The 19,452-nt window shown below is 44.0% G+C and overlaps 1 protein-coding gene across 2 annotated transcripts in view; it reads left to right on the top strand.

Annotated features, from left to right (window-relative positions):
• Positions 1 to 9,115: 9,115 nt before the first annotated feature.
• The window catches only part of Vcl (vinculin), an 89,823-nt gene continuing 79,486 nt past the window's right edge, over positions 9,116 to 19,452 (top strand). Inside the window, exon 1 of one of the 2 annotated variants that reach the window (XM_006251639.5) lies at positions 9,116 to 9,462. In XM_006251639.5, coding sequence (XP_006251701.3) covers positions 9,295 to 9,462 — 168 coding nt within the window. In that variant the 5' untranslated portion in view covers positions 9,116 to 9,294. The remainder of the gene's footprint in view (positions 9,463 to 19,452) is intronic. The other variant, NM_001107248.1, reaches the window with a different exon arrangement.

Below are 19,452 nucleotides of genomic sequence, written 5' to 3'. Positions count from 1 at the left end.
TGAAAAATCCCTCCTTTCCTCTCCCTACCTTCAAGTTAAAGTTCCTTCTGCTGTTTCACTAAACCCTAGGCATTCCGTCACAAATACTAAATGGAGATGCTCTCAATCCTCTTTTTTCTTTTTAGACAGTGTTTATCTCTGTAGTCCTAGCTGTCCTGGAAGTCAAAGATCCAGATGTTCTCCATCCTAACACCATACATTGAAGGGGAAGAAAACACCTGAAGTTCTGTTTCTGTGCATGAGGAATCAGCAAGTACCTATACTAGGAGAGCCAAAGGTTTGCTATACTAGGAGAGCTTTGGTCTTAGTTTAACTGGGTAGGATTTGTCACTTGGCTACCTTGCTTGCAGAGGACTTGAGTAATTTAGTTTACTTTCCCAGGTTTTGAAAAAGAAGAAAGAAAAAACGTTGAGTGCATATCTGGTAGTATGTTTAGATTCATTAATTCATTCATTAGAATTGGGTTGGGGTCTGCTCCCCCTCTTTTTTAATGTTCTTTTTTTTTTAAGTTTTTTGATTTATTATATATAAGTACACTGTCGCTGTCTTCAGACACACCAGAAGAGGGTAGCGGATCTCATTACAGATGGTTGTGAGCCACCATGTGGTTTCTGGGATTTGAACAAAGGACCTCTGGAAGAGCAGTCAGTGTTCTTAACCACTGAGCCATCTCTCCAGCCCTCCCCCTCTTTTTAAAAGAATGTTAGCTTCCTGCTACAGGCTGTACTTTCAAAATGCTCTTCTTATGATATGTAATCAATACTTTCTGATCAAAGGAGCGGGGGTGTAACTTTCCTCTTCTAAAATTTGGAGCAGACATATGGATGACTCAGGCTTGCGATGGTTTTCTAGAAAAGGTGAGGTGGCATTTGTCTAGCTCTTGATCTCTATGGAGATGTGGTTTTGGAGTTTTGAGCCCCATATTATAAAGCTGGCTTGCTGCAACTGCCTGTGCTTCAGGCTATGTGGAGGGACCATATAGAAATAGAGAAAGCACGGGCTGAAGTGGTAGCTCAGTGGTTAGGATCATATACTCCCTCTTCAGAGGACTTGAGTTCAGTTCCCAGCGACCCTATCAGGTGGCTCACAACTGCTTGTAAGTCTATCCCCAGGCCAGAGCCTCTGTGGGTACCTGTACTCATATGCACATATACACATATTAAGAATAATAAATTAGAGAAACTTTCCATTTTTCAGGCTTTCAGCTCTTCTAGTTCCCCCAGGCCAAGTGTAAGAAGCATAAGTGGAAAGGCATTGGAGATTAGTCTGAGGCAGGGTAGGAAGAGAGGGAATTATGACAGAAAGGTGAGAAAAGACTGGGAGAGGGTCTTGATCCACTTTACTGCTGAGAAAGGCAGAACACTTCAGACTCCACTGATAAGGACCTACTAGCCCACAGAATCAAGGTGTATTTTTCCAAAAGACATCTTGCCCAAGACAATAAATGAATTGTGCTTACATAGGGCCAAATGATGTATCCCAAAGACATCTGTAATTAAGAACACCAAGGATTGTAATTAGGCTGTGCTTTCTTAGATTTAAAATGATACATAACTTTATGTTCCTAGCAAGCACCCGTCTCTCCTAGACTTATGAAAGGTTCCTCATAAATCCACCTTAAGACTTTGTTTACTAAGAAAAATTCTTTGCTTACTAAGAAAAAGTCTTAAAATATGTATGAATTAAATATGTATGGATTATACCCCTTGGCGAGGCTGAGGAACTGGAGAGATGGGTCAGGGGTTGAGAGTGCTTGCTGCTTCTACAGAAGATATGGGTTCAGTTACCAGCACTTACATGAAACTCACAACCACCATTCACTTCAGTTCCAGGGGATCCTTCTGGCTTCTAAAGGCACCAGGCATAAATTCAGATAAATACATATATGTATGATATGAGTAAATATTTTGGCCCAGGTGTAGTGGTGCATGCTTTTAACCGAAGAAATTATGAGGCGGAAGGAAGAAGATCTCTGTGTTTTCAAGGCCAGCCTGCTCTACACAGCAAGTTCCAGGGTAACTAGGACATAGTAATGCTTTACCTCAAAAGTAAAGGTGGTGGTGGGGAGGCTGGTGAAATGGCTCAATAGCTCCTTACTCTTGCAGAGGGGCTGGGCTCAGTGGCCAACACCCACCATATCATATCAGGAGGCTCGAGGCCACCTATAACTTCAGTTACAGGGGATCTGAAACTCTCCAGCCTCCAAGAACATGTGTATACATGTGATATCCATGTCTGTGTAGAGGCAAACCCACATGTGCATACATGTGATATACATATCTGTGTAGAGACAAACTCACAGGTGCATACATGTGATATCCATGTCTGTGTAGAGGCAAACCCACATGTGCATACATGTGATATCCATGTCTGTGTAGAGGCAAACCCACATGTGCATACATGTGATATCCATGTCTGTGTAGAGGCAAACCCACAAATACATAATTTTTAAAAAATCATTAAAAAGTTTTTCTTTTTTTTAAAAAAGAGTGGCTTATTCTCAGCTGTTAGAGACGTAACTCGAGGGTCTCCTAATGTCACATATACACCCATTGTACAGAAAACTTATCGTGTGACTCTTGTAGAAAATCCACATTGTTGTATTAGGTGTGCTCTGCACTGTCTTGAAGCACCTTCGTTTCTATTTTTAGTAAACTCAAATTTTCTTAGTCTCTGCCTCGCTCTGAAATTAATTTCTCTGGCAAAGCCACAAATCTACTTTTGCCTAGGTGGCGGTCTCTGCAAAGAATCCAGGCAGTTGCTGGCGTGGTGTGAGCTGTGCTGCTGTCGTTGGGTAAGTGCAGGCTCATGTCATGGCAGGCTCTAAGGACAGCCCAGCCAATCCATGTGCAAATTCCCGAAGTACTGAAATTATAAGGAATTCCCACTTAGGACTGATTTCTATGCACAAAAGCAAACCAGTAATACACCTAAGCAATGCTGGACACCATAAGGGAAAGATCAAGCAGAGAATTTCTCCTGAGAAGACGGCCAACGCAGTTTGTCCCTCCCCCAGTAGCAACAAATGTTAACTATCACTTCTATGCCTTTAAAAGTAAAAGTTTACACTTAAAGATGTGTCAGGGTGCTTTGCCTGCATGTATATCTATGTACCAGACGTGCTCCTGATTCTTGTGGAGGTCAGAAAAGGGCATCGGATCCTAGAAGTGAAGTTACAGAAGGTTGTGAGTAGGTTGTATGTAGGTGCTGGGGATTGAACCTGGTTTTTCTGTAAGAGCAACCAATGCTCTTAACCACTGAGCCATCTCTCCAGTCCAAACTTAAAATACTTATAAGAATATTATTTAGAATAGTAGAAGGCTAAAGATAATCAAAATGTCCAACAGTAGGTAAATAGTTAATTTTTATATACTTTGGATGTTATATGGTTATGAAAATTTCAAGTTTCTGAGATAAGTCCTGTAATTCCAGAACTCCAGAGGTAGATGCAGAAATTAAGAAAATCAAGGTCATCCCCAACTATATATTGGTGTTGTGGTCAATCTGCTTTACATGAGACCCTGTCTCAAAAAAAAAATGTATGGGGTGTGTGCTGGGAATTGGGTGCAGGGAGAGCAGGGGAAGGAGGATGGAAACAGGTAGTAGGCAGGTGGGGGCACCTCTAGGACACCCCAGAGACTTGGGATAGGGGGAGGTGCTGGGGAGTCTCTGAGGGTGACTCTAGCTGACGCTCCTCGTTGTAGAGGATGTGGATCTGGAAGTGGCCACTGCCTATAGCCAGACAGGACTCCCAGTGGAGGGATAAGGACAACTCACCCACAAAACCTTTGACCCAAGATGTGTCCTGCCTATAAGATGTGCAGGGACAAAAATGGAGCAGAGACTGAGGGAATGGCCAACCAATGAGCAAGAACCAATCCCTGACACTATTAATGGTACTCTGTTATGCTGGCAGGATCCTAGCAAAGCTGTCCTCTGAGAGGCTCTACCCAATGGCTGACCAAAACAGATGCAGAGACCCATAGCCAAACATTAGATGGAGCTTGGGGAGTCTTACGGAAGAGCTGGGGGAAGGATTGAAGGACCTGAAGAGAACAGGGTCTCCACAGGAAGACCAATAGAGTGAACTAACCTGAACCCTTGGGGGCGCCCAGAGACTGAACCACCAACTAAAGAGCAAACATGGACCGGCCCTCCCCCCCAGATGTGTAGCAGATGTGGGTCTTCATGTGGACCCCCAACAACTGGAGTGTGGGCTGTCCCTGAACCTGTTGCCTCCCTGTGGATCCCATCCCCCTAACTGGGCCACCTTGTCTGGCCTCAGTGGGAGAGAATGTGCCTAGTCCTGTAGTGACTTCATGTACCAGGGTGAGGTAATGCCCAGGGGGTCCTCTCCCTTCTCAGAGGAGAAGGAAAGAAGTGAATAGGGGGAGAAGCTGTGTGCATGTGTGTGTGTGGGGGGGGGTGGGGGACTGGGAGGAAGAAGGTGGATATTAGGGTGTAAAGTGAATACCTAAATAAATTAATGAAATAAAAAATGACTATGTGGCAATCTGAAAACTGGTCATTATTATGGACTGTTCTTGATACCACAATGTTAAGATGAAGAGAGTGAAAATTGAACATTATACTTTTAAGGACTAGATTTTATGGTATGTAGACCTTTTCAGAACATACAAAAATGTCAGTAGCAGTTGGTTCTAGGAACTGGATTTTTACATTGTGTTAATAGACTTTTTTATAGTTTTCTCATTCAGTACATATCATTGAAGTGTAGAGGTTGGGGGAGATGACTCAGAGGTTAAGAGCATGCACTGCTCCTTCAGAAGGTAACACTTTGGATCCCAACACTCAAGTCTGTCAGCTTATAACCTCCTGTAACCTCAGCTCCAGGGGATCTAATCACTTCTTCTGAACGACATGGTCACTTACACTCATGCATATAACCACACGTAGGTACACATATATGCACACATGCAATAATAAAAATAAATCTTAAAAGATTAGACTGAAGTACAATTAAAAGATGTGAAAATTGTAAAACATATAAAATTGAAAATGACTTAAATGTACATTTAATGTAAAAAAAATGGTCAAGAAAGGAAAAGGCCACATTGCTTTCAAAGCAATCGGGGAAGTTAGTGGTTTGGGTGGGGATGGAGGGTGGGGCATACTGTATGAGTCAACACTTAGGAGGGGAAAGAAAAGCTATTAATCAAGCCACTAGTGGTTTGGTGTAGGACATGTGGGGAAAGGGCTTGGTAAGGTGGGGTGGTCTAGATGGAGAAAGGAGGTTCATCTGAGATACAGTGGGGATTTCAGTCAGTATGTGTGTGTCTGTGTTACATTGTCACACCTTGACTCATTTGTGCAGAAACTGTATTATTCTACTGAGTGCATCTAAGTTTTAGCCTTAGACACATAGTTGACATAGAACAGTCCAGAATCTAAAATTTAGCGACTGAGTGTCTTGACTAAATATAAAATCTAGCCTTGACCAAAATTTCCACAAACTACTCACTCACAAGTGCTACTTACTGTGTCTCAAGTTCTCAGCTTGTCTATGAAAGACAGTTATACTTCCTGTTTTCCACCTTCCTCATAATTCTCACGGACTTCAAAGGACAGAAAGCTCCTTATGCCACAGAGATGTATATATAAGTAATTCTGCCATCACAACTGTTCCTAATCATGTATAACTTAAAACTGGTGAACTTTAGCATGTCCCACAGTGTTCCCATCATTAGTGGTCTCCAGTCTAATCATGTAGTAGAGGGTAAGTTGAGCCAGCCACAATTAAGAGCAGATGCTGCACAGCTTCAGTGTCTGAAGGTTATAATCTTGTGGAAACTTACTTTTGCATCTTATCTCTGAGCTGCGTGAATTCACTTCAGTCTGACTAACTTAAGCACTGACCTGGAATATGGGCCTCCTTCAGACTTGCTCATTCTGGAATGTCTGCTCTGCCGCCTGCCTAAGCAAACATTGTTCATTCCACTGCCTCACAGACTTCTTCTTATCCGTAGGTCCTTGGCCATCTCCTATCTGGAATTTGAGTAGCATACAGTCTCTAAGACGAGCTATGGGAAACTGCTTTATTCTTGGGGGATGGAAGGTATTTTAGAATTTTGTTCACAGTATTTATAAAAAATAGAAAGCTTTTTGTAGAAATGTTGTGACAAAACTCTCAAAGAAAGACACCATCAGGACGTTTTGGGGTCTGTGAACATTATGCGTATTTGCCATTGCTCCAGTAATGACAGTGGCTCTCTTTTCCTGGACTTTCTGTTGTTTGTTTTAGCAGCACCTTATGTTCCCCGGCTGGCCTTGAACTCACTATATTGTAGAAGATGACCCTGAATTTCGAATCCTTCTGCTGCCATCTCCAGCATTCTAGGGTTACAAGTGTGGACCACCATCTTGGCTCATGTGGTATTCTAGGTCAAACTCAGCATCTCATGTATGCTAGGGAGGCCTGCCGCCAACTGAGACTTGTCCTCAGCTCTCCTGGACTCTATACACATTCTTTTACTGATTCTTACATAAAGCCTACGAAGGAAAGCTACTTATGAGATTTGCGTCTTGGTCAAACTGTAAAGCTAGGGTTAGCTTGAAGAGCCATGATTCTGACTTTTTGTTCTTTGCATTTTATATTAGTTTTGACGAATTTCCATAAGGAGGGGTGTATTTCTTGGGAGCTATTGACTCACAGAGACCCGTCGGCTTCTACCTCCTAAGTGCTGGGATCAAAGGTGTGCACCGTCACCACCAGGCTCACTCTTGACTTATTAAAGAGTCAGTAGTGGTCAGACCATTACCACCTATGCAACTCAGCTTGACTATTTGGTATGCAAACAGGGCAGTTGCACTGGCGCCTGCATTCCTCCAGAAGCACATCGTGCCAGTGCTTGCTGTCTTTATGGTAAATATTGTCTTCTAGTCTGTCATATAGAAAAAGGATTCAATGACACAACTGAGCCTTCTGTCATGAGTCTTGGAGAGGTTTTCAGCTGCTGGTTCCCCTGTTCTTTGGGCCCTGCGGAGTCTCCATTTCCCTGCTTTGGCTCAGTCATCACTGCCATCTTTCCTACCTTGGCCTAAGTTCAGGGTGTACTCCCTCCAGTGTCTAGAGATGAAGTACGATAGTAGCTATTGGGAAACGGTAGCAAGGCCACAGCGCGTTTGAAGACGGAGCCGATGGGTGTAAATTATTTTTGAAGGTCACTCATTTGCTATGGGCTTAAGGAAGGAGGTCCATGGGTATGAGAAATGCCTGTCTTGGATTCTTCCCAGCAGCTAAGAGAAGAATTATTAAGTTAGTGGAGTAGAGGGGTTCCCAAGTTCTGGGAAGGTTTGTAGTTAAACTGAAGATCCCTGTCTAGGAGATAGGTCGTTGAGTAATAAGTAAAACAATGACGAACTGAGAGACTCCGGACAAGAGAAGCCTGATGTTGAATGACCCAGGATTTCTTATCAAAAGTCAGATAGAAACGAGCTCCCTCCGGTACAGAATGTACTTGTTTCAGTAGGAGACAGAGACTCTTCAAGTATGGATGAGCCTTCGTGCATTCTTGTGCATTTCCCCAAACTTCCCGGGTTAATTATTACGGTGGTTTTGTTTGTTTTGTTTTTGAGTCAGGGTCTCAAGCAGCCCAGACTTTCTAGGTAGCTGAGGAAGACCTTGAACATCTTCTCATCCTCCTGCCTCCATTTCCTGGGTGACAAGAGTATAGGTGTGCACCAACACCATGTCTTGTTTACGTGGTGCTAGAGACTGACCCAAAGCTTTGTGTATGGTAGACAAGTACTCTTCACCAACTGAGCTCATCCCCAAATCAAGAGGAAGGTCAAGGCTTGGCGGCAACATACTCAGCAGAAACAGGAGTGTATACAGCTAGACAAACATAACTTTAAAAGTCGGGTAAGACAACGTGTGACTTGGCCTTCTGCAAAAAGTGAGATCCTGAGAAACATTTTTCTTTGACTTGAGGATCTTTCATTTGAAGGCATTAATGAGTGTGTTTCATCTCAGAATGAGGAAGCTTGGGCAAGAGAGTTTGAGGTTAGGTAGACATGCAGATGTCTCAAATGTGGTGAGGGGATTGGGCAATTTGGCCCTACTTACCCGCTTGTGAAAAGGACACCTTTGAATTTTCGTTTCACTTTTTTTTTTTTTTTGAGATGGGGGTCTTGTCATGTTGCTCAGACTGGCTTGGAACTCCTTCCTCAAATGATCCTTCCAACCCTGCCTCTGGAGTCCTGCTTAACTACAGATAGATAGATGTTCATCACAATCCACAAACGGACTGACACCCTTCCCCCCTCCTCCAGGCTGGCCTCAAACTTTCTCCGTAGCTGAGTGTGACCTTAAACCCCTGATCCATCTCCCTAGTGCTGGTGGTATACTGGCCCACTCTGTCAAGTCTGATTTAGTGCTGGGAATCAAACCTAAGGGCTTCTTACACGCTAGGCAAACACTTTAGCAACAGAACCAAACCTAAACTGATTTGCAAGAATGAGATACCGGTCACTAAAACAGAACGTGGCAGACTTACTATTCACCAAAAGTGAAAGATTACCAGGTAGTTTTCATTACATCCCTATTTATTTAGAAAACATATTTGCAAGTGGTCGTGTACAGAGATCTAGAAAGTGCCACACCAAAACTTAACCGTGACGGCAGATAGTGTAAATCAGTGGGCACTCACCTTTCTTGGTGTGTTTTTGTTGTTTGGGTCTTTTTACGTTCTCGTAAATTACTGGGAGGTGACGGAACAGTGTTTTGACTGCGTTCGGTGACGGTAAAAGGGGAGCACCCTGCGGGGAGACCGGGGGAAGCCTGGGTCTCCCCGCATCCGCACAGCCTGAGGTGAGGATGTCCCGCCCTACTGAGGTGATCCTGCGGAGGGGCGGAGCTCCGCCACTCTGAGGCGGGAGGCGGCCCCTGGGGGCGTGGCCAGTCCAGTACAGTCGCACGCTCCGCTCCCACTATGCCCTTATAAGGAGCGCCCCGCGAGAGGGTTCGGGAATCCGGTCGCAATCCCTGCGGCGCAGCCCCAATCCCAGGCCCCTCCCTTGGGAATGGGGGCGGGGCGGCGCGGCCTTGGGGGCGGAGCTTCTCGAAGGAAGACTAATAGAAGCCGCAGTCGGGCTCTGAGCGGCGTTGCTATTGGGCGCGGCGACGTGAGAGGGCGGGGCGCCTGTGGGACTGGTTACGCTGAGGGAAGCCCGGACTCTAGTCGCCGCTCCGAGTCAGTCTCTCGCCGCCGGCTCCCGGCCCTACGGTTCCCGGTTTTCTGTTGCCTGCGGTTCGCCGCCCCGCCAGCCGCCGCGATGCCGGTGTTTCACACGCGCACGATCGAGAGCATCCTGGAGCCGGTGGCGCAGCAGATCTCTCACCTGGTGATTATGCACGAGGAGGGCGAGGTGGACGGCAAAGCCATTCCTGACCTCACCGCGCCCGTGGCCGCTGTGCAGGCGGCCGTCAGCAACCTCGTCCGGGTGAGCGCGCCGGGCCTGGGACTGGAGCGCGGGCGGGAGACGTCCCCAGGGTCCCGGTCCTCCTCGCTGCTTGCATTCGCAGGCGCTTGGAGTGCTGGGTGGGCTTCAGGGCAGGTGCCGTGGTTTCGAATGCCGGTTTCTCTGGGCTGTGACCTTGAGCAAGCCACTGAGTCTGTCGGGGGCCTCAGTTTCTTCATCTATAAAATGGGGGCACCCGTGAGAAATCCTGCTTTGGGGCTGTGCTGTAAAGAGTCAGCGAGGTTTTAGTTGTAAAGTGCCTAGCGTGTGTGCGCCCGTAGTAGGCGCCGAAGAAGTGATAGTTGTTAGGTTGTCTCACGGTCCCTCCCCTGGGCAGGCTCGCGTCCCTCCCGTTGACTACCTTGCTCTTAGCTCCTTTTTAGGCCTCTCCTGTCCAGCCTGTGGGTGGGTTCTCTTACGGGCTCTCTGCCTTTACTTCTAAGGATTCTTATTTGCACCCGGCTGCTCGCCTTTCTAACACTTGTGTCCCCCGAGACCCACCTGCCCAGCCCTCCCCAGGGATCCTGGTGTCTGTTGCTTTCCTTCTCTTTGGCTTCCTTCTCTTTCTGTCGCTGCCTCCTTTCCTTCGGGGCATTTTGCTCACACCTCCGGGACTCTTAACACCTTTATGCAGTAATTCATAACCAGGAGCCCTGCTTTACTTCTGCCTGACCCCATAGTCATTCATTTTATTCCTTCTGTGAAGCCTTTCACCCAGCTTTACCTACTGTCAAATGGCTTTCTTCCCGCTGGGGCCTTTCCAGATTCGGGGGGCCTCTCCTCTGCCCCTCCTTCTGGCAGGAAGCAAGATGGAGCTGCCGAGAGGCCTGTGGACTCTAGGATCTGCAGCCCCTGCCTGAGGGGAAGGCTGGGGCTTCCTTTCCTAGACTACACTTAACTGCCTGCCGCAGGCTCTCCACTGATCTCCACTTCTGAAAAGGGAGGGGGGAGAGAGAGAGAGAGAGAGAGAGAGAGAGAGAGAGAGAGAGAGAGAGACTGACTAGTCCCATAACTGTACCCTGGCTAATGTCACACTTGCCCGAGACTGGGTATGACTCAGACTGCTGCTGTTGCCTGTGAAGAACTACTCAGGAAAAAGTTCATACTGCTTCCTAACCAAGTAAATGGTGTGTCAGGGTAGTTGATAGGTAACTGTCAGTCGGGTGGGGCTTGTGCTATTTATCTGATTATAGGACTTTAGAGCACGCAAGGTCTTCCTGGGCCTTTAGGGTCCCGGGACTGTCTCAAGCATTTTAGGAGACTGGTATCGAGAAAGCTGGGGTGGGGGAGGGGAAAGGGGGCGGGACTAGGGACAGAAATTTCTGTTCTTCTATACTGATTAAGTAAGAAACTGTTGAGTGGGAGCGGTGTACTCATTCAGACTGTCTATCTCGTTCTCCTTCTCTGTGTAGCTAATTTTAATCTCAGATCCCAGAGTGCATTCTTATGTAGTGTTGTCTGACATGGCCGCATTCCAGGCCTCTGGTTTTTCAACAAATGGGAAACAATGTAAAGAGACAAGGTAATGGTGTCTTTCCGTGTAGTACTTGAGGAAATGAAATCTTAAAACCACATGTTGCACTTGGAACACAGCTGGTGTAGTCAAGGGGTTGGTTGATATCTGGTTAGGCTATTTAGAGGAAAGTTATTTATGAGCTTCCGTGCCATGAATTAATAAGCACTGAATATGTGCTGTAGAAAGAGCAGGCTGATAAATCAGTGGCCTCAGGGGGTGCGTGGGAATCACTAGTGGGGCTTTGTAGATAGGACTCTTTCCAGTTCCCATCCCAGACTTACTGAAGGCTCTCCAGGAGTAAAGGTTTTGTTTTTAAAAGTAGATCCACAGGTGGTTATGATGGTCATATTCAGGAGACATACAAAAGAAACAAGGGCAGATATCAGATGAAAAAAAAAACCATGTAGTCATATACGTCCTAACACCTATAAAAGGTATTTGAAGTTGGAGAGGATTGGGCAGATGAACAGTCATAAATAAAGGTGTTACCAGGTTTCACTAAGTGGATTGTCTTGATTGCAGGTCGGGAAGTGAGATTGGACTCGAGGCCAGTGAATGGCATACGGGTTGTTTAGCAGAAGGTCTTATTCCACAAGATGCACAAATTGGGAGGGTGAAGGGGAGAGTGTTGTGTGAGGAGGAACATATGGATTCTAGGGAGGCCAGAGGACCCATCAACCCATCAATTCTTACTATCAACTGTTTTTCATAATGTCTGGGTTCTGCACACTTCTCAAGTTCCTAACTCCTGTCAGGAACACACAATGCAAGTGAAACCTTTTTTGCTCTTCCCCAGTTCCAGTCTTCAGTGTTGGCACACAGATGGCTCAATAAAAAGAGGGTTAAAGGAAGAGGAACCATGTGAGGAGTTAGGCTAGCGGGCCCATAAAGGCTTGAGGCCTATGCTTCAGATACTGCATGAAGAGTAGAAAGGAATTAACTTTAAAAGCAGTAGAGAAATAATAGTAACTGGGTAGTAAAATTCTAGGGTTGCAAAACTCATGCTCTTTCTCTAATATAATGAAGTTAAGTCTTGAGCAAATATTTCAGAGTCCATATAATCAGAATGTTTCAGATTACTTTAGGAGGTTGTATCTTGGTTCCAGTGCTTCTCTTGGAATTACTCTTAGATGATTTATATATGTATGCCAAATTAGTCTTTGGTCAAGAAAATGTTTATTTTGAGTGAAATTAAACCATCTACTTGGCATAGCATCTGTGGTCTAAGACTTGGCTTCTTAAACTATTTCTACTTGTGACTCCTTTTGGCTTGAGAAATTTTTACTCAGCCTTATTTATATAGATATATAAAATAGGCATATAAAGCAAACAGTTATCAATAAATTATAAGTTTATTTTAAAAGATTTCTTTGGTATAGATAGAATTTTACCATTAATAGAAGATGCAAGTCAATTTGCCTAGTATAACGAGGTAGATGTGCTTGTTTATTTGTGTGTCGAGAATTAACTCTTGGCTGGATACTCGGTACTTCAGCAATACAGAGCGTCTTCAGTGTTTTTCAGAGTCGATGTGTATTTTGATTTTATAGCAGTTCTGAGAACTTAGCTTCACATAAATATGTAGTGCCAAGTGGCAGAACTGTGTATGAGGGCCATTTCAGAAATTGTTGGAAGTCCTGTCCTTCTCCCAAGCCAAAAATCCCATGGAATGATTTTCTTTTTTTGTGCAACTTGTCAGCAACTTAGCATTTTAAAAAACTCAATCATCTGAATATAATCAATCTAAGGACATTCTAACTTGATACTTACATGCTTGGGAATGATGATAAGAAAATATTACATGTCTTCGTTTTCCTCTAATTAAATAGACGTGTAAGAAACTTTGTGTGCACAGTAAAGACACTGCAGTTTATCACTGATGGCAGTTCTGAATCTGAGTGGCGGTGTTTCAGGTAAGGCCATGCACAGCGCAAATGCATGTCATGTGTTTAGGTCCAAAGCTGTGAAGTTGCTCCATGCAGCATGGACGAAGGTGGCCAGAAGCAGTTTCGATTTATGATGTGGTTCAGGAGCCTTTTACTGGTGCCATATTTTGTCCTTCCCACATTCTAGGTTGTGAACCTATGAGATCATGACCCACCATTGAAGAAGCTGGTGTCTAAATGACATCTGGGTATTTCCAAAGTTACATTTATTGGAGGAAGATGAAACTCTCACTTGTTGAACATGGCCATTCACTTATAAAAGAGAAATGTACAGAAATCCTCCTTGAATGTTAGAGCAGTAAGAATGATGAACAGTAATCGATATGTTAGATTGAAAGTTAGAGGTGGCATTCACAAAGCAAATCACTGCAGGATCAGAGGAAGGAGATGACTTTATGAGAGAATTGGAAAAGGCTTCATGGAAGATATAGCATGTGAGCTAATCATTTAAGACGGGATTGAAACATCTATACAGTTGTGGCAATGGATGCCTTACAAAGAAGGAACTACTTAGGCAAAGGTGCAGAATGTTATAGCATCCAAAAAGCAAGTTCCAACTGGAGCTGCTTTTGGGGGAGCAGGGCTCGTTTGGATTTGGAGTTCCTGGGCCGACCTGCCTGCCTGCCTGCCTGCCTGCCTTCCTTCCCTTCCCTTCCCTTCCCTTCCCTTCCCCTTCCCCTTCCCCTTCCCCTTCCCCTTCCCCTTCCCCTTCCCCTTCCCCTTCCCCTTCCCCTTCCCCTTCCCCTTCCCCTTCCCCTTCCCCTTCCTTCCTTCCTTCCTTCCTTCCTTCCTTCCTTCCTTCCTTCCTTTCTTTCTTTCTTTCTTTCTTTCTTTCTTTCTTTCTTTCTTTCTTTCTTTCTTTCTTTCGACAAGGTCTTACTGTGTCGACCTATCTGGCCTGGAACTCACAGAACTCTGCCTATCTCTCTGTCCTCAACACAAGCTGGAATTAAAGGTGTGTGCCACTATGTCCAACTATAGTAATCTGAAACATAGTAGTTTGGTGATTGTATCTAACAACTTTTTTCTGTTTGTTTGTTTTTGTTTTTTGAGACAGGGTTTGTCTGTGTAGTCCTGGCTGTCCTGGAACTCACTCTGTAGACCAGGCTAGCTTAAAACTCAAAGATCCGGGTTGGGGATTTAGCTCAGTGGTAGAGTGCTTGCCTAGCAACCGCAAGGCCCTGGGTTTGGTCCCCAGCTCCGAAAAAAAGAAAAAAAAAAAAAAAAAAAAAACCTCAACGATCCGCCTGCCTTTGCATCCTGTGTTCTGGGATTAAAGATATGTGCCCTCTACCACCTGGCTAAAGTGTATTTTTACTACCTGTTCACAGGTCCCACTCTCTTTAAATGATTTATTTATTTTTATTTTGTGTGTGTTGCTGTTTTGCTTGCACGTATGTGTGAGGGTGTTAGATCTTCTACAGTTTTGACCTGCTGTGTAGGTACTGGGACTTGAACCTGAGTCCTGTCTAGGAAAGCAGTCAGAGAGTGAGTGCTATTAACTGCTGAGCCATCTCTCCAGCCCTGGAATTGTCATTTTTGTCCCACACTTGAGGAGTCAGCTGGAAAATTTAAAAAGATGTTTTTTCTTCATTTCGTGTGTGTGTGTGTGTGTGTGTGTGTGTGTGTGAGCGCGCGCACATACCTGTGTGCCCGTGAGTGTGGTTTTTTTTTTTTCTTTTTTTCTTTCTTTTTTTTTTTTTTTTTTTGAGGTCAGAGGTTGAGGCATGCCTTTCTCAGCTGCTTTCCCACCATAATTTTTGAGAGAGTTTCTCATTGGCGTGGAGCTTACAGGTTCAGCTAGACTGGCTGGCCAGCGAGCCCTGGAGATCGATCTGCCTTCATCCTAGGCTACTGATGGACAGTCCTAAGTACCACTTTGTACATGGATGGTGGAGATCTGAGATCAGTTCTTCATGCTTGCTCAGAAAACACTACCCACTGAGCCGTGTCTCTAGATCCTGCAACAATCCAGTAGGTAGATGTTGTGAGGGCTTTATTTTATAGATAAGGAAATGATGGTTTAGAGAAATTATATGACTTCCCTCTAGCTAGTTACCCGGACTCAGACCCTTGCTTCTTACTCCACGTCCTCTGGCTGATCCCGCCACTGCTCCTCATCTGCTTAGGTCGGGGTTAAGTATCAGTGGGAAAGTTCCACTTGGAACTAGAGGCAACAAGAATGGTGTTAGTCACACGTTTCCATTTGTCCTGGGCTTGGCAGCAGTGTCTGTGGGCAAGCGTGGCTGTCATGACAGTTCTACATAGAGAGTGATGTGATGTGGGTGGCGGTTTTACCCTTAGTCTCAGCATTATCTCCTCCTTCCTTCTTCCTCCCTTTCCTTTCTCAGGAATTAAAGAGTAGGTGCAGATGAGCCTCTACATACTTTATTAAATAAATATATAAAGTATTTATAAAAATATTAAAGTGTTTAAAACAGATTAAGTCAAATATGTGATTGCTTAGCTTGAACCCTATTAAAACTAAGTAATATTTGAAATAAATTTATATATATTCTTTGGGAGATCATGAAATTTCCTTTAAAAAACTTTGTCTAAGATCAAAAAGTATTTAATGGGACTGATGTGAACCTTATCTGATAATCTTAGCACTCCTGTATCTGGGAGAACAGAAGGTTTCTGGAAATTGTGTATACTTCTGCAACCATGTTTGTAATTTTAATGGAGCCCAGCTTAAATCTTTGTTTCTATCTACAAAGTAGGAAGTTAGTTATTGTATAAATAGCGTTGATCTAGTTCTAAATACACACAGCAAGAGTCAGCAGTAGTAGCTTTGGTTTGGCCCCTCCCCACTCCCATTATTTTTAGGAAGAAAGGTAGCATTAGAGAAAATACCTTTATGGAGCTCGGACTCACTTGGGTATTAATACAATACTTCTTGTCTGTTTGCTTAAAGATAAAGCAGCCCAGAGGCTGGAGAGATGGCTCAGTAGTTAAGAGCACTTGTTGCACTCAGAGAGGACTTGAGTTTGGTTTGCAGCACCCGTGTGGTGGTCATTCATAACTGCACTTCCAGGGATGTGACACCTTCTGACCTCCATGAGTACCAGGAGCACATTTGGTATACATACATACGTGTGGTCAAAACACATAAAATAAATAAAAATACAGTAGCCTGTTTATTTTATTTTATTTTAGCCACTGCTTGTTTATCCACATATAAGATGTGAACTCGTGTGTGTGTGTGTGTGTGTGTGTGTGTGTGTGCGTGCGTGCGTGCACGTGCGTACCCTATACTGTACTTGTATACTGAGAGGGCAGTCATTTAAAAACCGAGGGCCAGCAAGATGGCTTAGCAAGTAAAGGTGCTTGTTGCCAAACCTGACAAGTTTGATCCCTGGAACGGACGTTGTGGAAGGAGAGAACTGACTCCTACAAGATGTTTTCTGACTGCCACATGCACTACCCCCTTCCACTGTACAAAAAATAAAAAAAGAAAGTACATATGTTAAAAAAGCAAAAGCCTTCTGACAGGCTCTTGGTAATGCACACCTTTGGGAAGGGTAATGGGATGCCCACGTTGTCTACATACTGCAGGGTAACGGGTCATGTGTGTGCTCTGGTGAAATACTCCGCTCAGTTAAGGTGTTTCTCTCCTCTGGTAACTTTTAGGGCTGTGCTGTTTTGGTCATAGTCCTACAGTACAAAGTTTTAAATTTAAATGAATCTGCATAGCATTCATTTTAATGTGTACAACATTAGGAATCAATGTACAGTTGGTACGTCTAGTCTCTAGCTTTCCAACATCCTGTATAGCCAAGTTTAAAGCCTCACCAAATTTATACAGGGCAAATATGTACTAAGGGAGGAGTGGATGGCTAATTGCCCATTGTCTGAGATAGCAAAAGTGTTTGGGCTATTTTGAGTTGTGGTTTCTCTGTTTAGGAGTCATTTCAGCTATGCAGGCCACTTACTAAATTCATAGCTCAAGACTCTGCCTCCTATCTGGAAGAGGCTTGGGATTTTGCATTCTCTTTTTGGGAGTGCCTTTAAAAAATGTAACGGTTTAGACCAGGTGTTCCTCTATTATTCGGAGCCCTGCTGGTTACAGTGCAGCCTCATACTATGAGTCATGAATTCCGCATTAAAGAGCTGTCTTTCTCTGAACCATATGGCAGGAGACAAAGATTTCAAGTTGATCTGCTAGTTTTCTTTCTGGCTGATTCAAATCCAACCTCTTTTATTAAGGTCATCATGAGACTTTGCATACTGGCATAAATGCACTCGCGCTCTCTCTCTCTCTCTTCTCTCTCTCTCTCTCTCTCTCTCTCTCTCTCTCTACACACACACACACACACACACACACACACACACACACACACTCACACACACAGTCTTACATGGCTCAGTATTTAATACTTCAAGATTTTGATCACCCTGCCAGACAGGAAGTAGAAAGACAAATGAAAGGTTTTAAAGATAAGTCCTTCCTCTGATACACCGATTTCTCTTGTGTTTCAGGAACTAGAACCAGCACTTGGTGCTACCAAAAGAAGTAGCATTCTTTAAGTAGGAAGTATCAGAGAGAATCTGATCTTATAGGTGTCTTTGGAATAAAGCTCTGTGTTGAGGACTCTGATGAGAAGAGTATTCTGTCAGATGAGTTTCCTCTCAGATAACTCTAACCCTTTTCTAATTTTAAGCCTTCCTATAGGTGTTAGATATAGAACTAGAAGAAAACAAATTTCTCCTTGACCTCTCTCCTCCCCAACACAGTTCTTTTAGACTTTGTTTTGCTGTGTGGCTTAGGCTTTTTTGAACTGGCTATGTAGCCCAGGCTGGCCTTGAACTCAAGATCTTTCCTCCTGCCTCAGTCTCATAGCTTGGGCTAGTCTCAGATTTGATGACCTTGAACTGAGTCCCCCAGTTACCACCTAAGTTCTAAGGAGTATATTTTAGCTAGGAACTTAGCTAAAACTTTCCTTGTTGAAAATTATGTATAGATGTATATATATTTGGAGACAGGGTTTTACTATGTAGCCCAGGCTGTCCTGGACTCAAAATCCTCTTGACTCTGCCACTTTAAGTGCTGGAATTACAGGAATGCATCACCATGTCTGGTATAAATTATATTTTCATTATGGAAAAGTTAGAAGATTTTATATATAAATATATAAATGTGTATATATAAATATATACACATATATATGTATATACAGACATACCATTTTTATCATTTTTTTACCATTAAAAAAGTGCAAACAAAACTAAGAACCACCCTTAATGTACTATCCTGTTTATTAATTTGCAAAGAAAGCTGGCTCTATGATAAAGACCTTTAATTCTAGCACATGAGAGTCAAAGGCAGGCCTGATTAACACAGAAGGTTCCAAGTCAGCCAGGGCTATGTAGTGAGACCATGTTTAAAATAAAAATTACAAAGAAAAGAGAGGAGACCCAATCACTTTGTACCCTTTTGAGACTTTATCTTCCATATGCTGTCTAGGAAGCTAGGCTGCAGTTACCTGGCTGCACTTCGAGACCTTGTATACTGCCATGTTTTTCAAGATATGCTGTCAAAAGTGTGTTGGCTGGTTTTGTGTGTCAACTTGACACAAGCTGGAGTTATCACAGAGAAAGGAGCCTCAGTTGAGGAAATGCCTCCATGAGATCCAGCTGAAAGGCATTTTCTCAAGTAGTGGTCAAGAGGGGAGGGCCCAGCCCATTGTGGGTGGTGCCACCCCTAGGCTGGAGGTCCTGGGTTCTATAAGAAAGCAAGCTGAGCAAGGCAGGGGAAACAAGCCAGTAAGAGACATCCCTCTGTGGCCTCTGTATCAGCTCCTACTTCCTGACCTTCTTGAGTTCCAGTCCTGACTTCGTTTGGTGATGAACAGCAGTGTGGAAGTGTAAGCTGAATAAACCCTTCCCTCCCCAACTTGCTTCTTGTGCAGGAATAGAAACCCTGACTAAGACACAAAGACTCATTGATTAAATTTGTTTAAATGTGTGCATTACATGCAGAGATGATATGTGGATGATAGGGTACTGAGTGAGAGGGGACTTTCACAATTAGACGTAGGAAATAGAGGCTGCATTGCCTCTTCCCCTTGGTAAGACTGTAAATTTTGTACTTCATATGCTGGGCCATCAATCTTGGATGATTGACTTGACTGAAGTTCTCCTGCTTCCCCACTTCTCCTGGGTGTGTCTTCTTTTAGATTGTTGGTTTCTTGAGGACAAGGACTCTGTAGCCCCTCCTTAAGTGTGTTGTTCTTTAATACTTGGTATTTCTGGTGTTGTGTTAGGCTATTTCAGGATGAGGAAGATGGCTTCCTATTGGAAGACTTGGTAGTTCTTATGTCCTGTCCCCAAATGTCATTCTATCTCAAATGCCTATTTGAACACAGAGAGAATTAGTAAAGAACATGATATTATACCGCATACAGATTTTGGACTTTTCCAAAATATGTGTTCTGTCTTCTATGAGAAGTCAGGCTTTCTTTGGGTTGGTGTGAGCGTGGGCTGCATATGTGTGTGCATGGAGAGGGA

This window comes from Rattus norvegicus, chromosome 15, assembly GCF_036323735.1.
Source record: "Rattus norvegicus strain BN/NHsdMcwi chromosome 15, GRCr8, whole genome shotgun sequence".
Classification (NCBI taxonomy): domain Eukaryota; kingdom Metazoa; phylum Chordata; class Mammalia; order Rodentia; family Muridae; genus Rattus; species Rattus norvegicus.
This window is presented reverse-complemented; position numbering and strand designations above follow the sequence as displayed.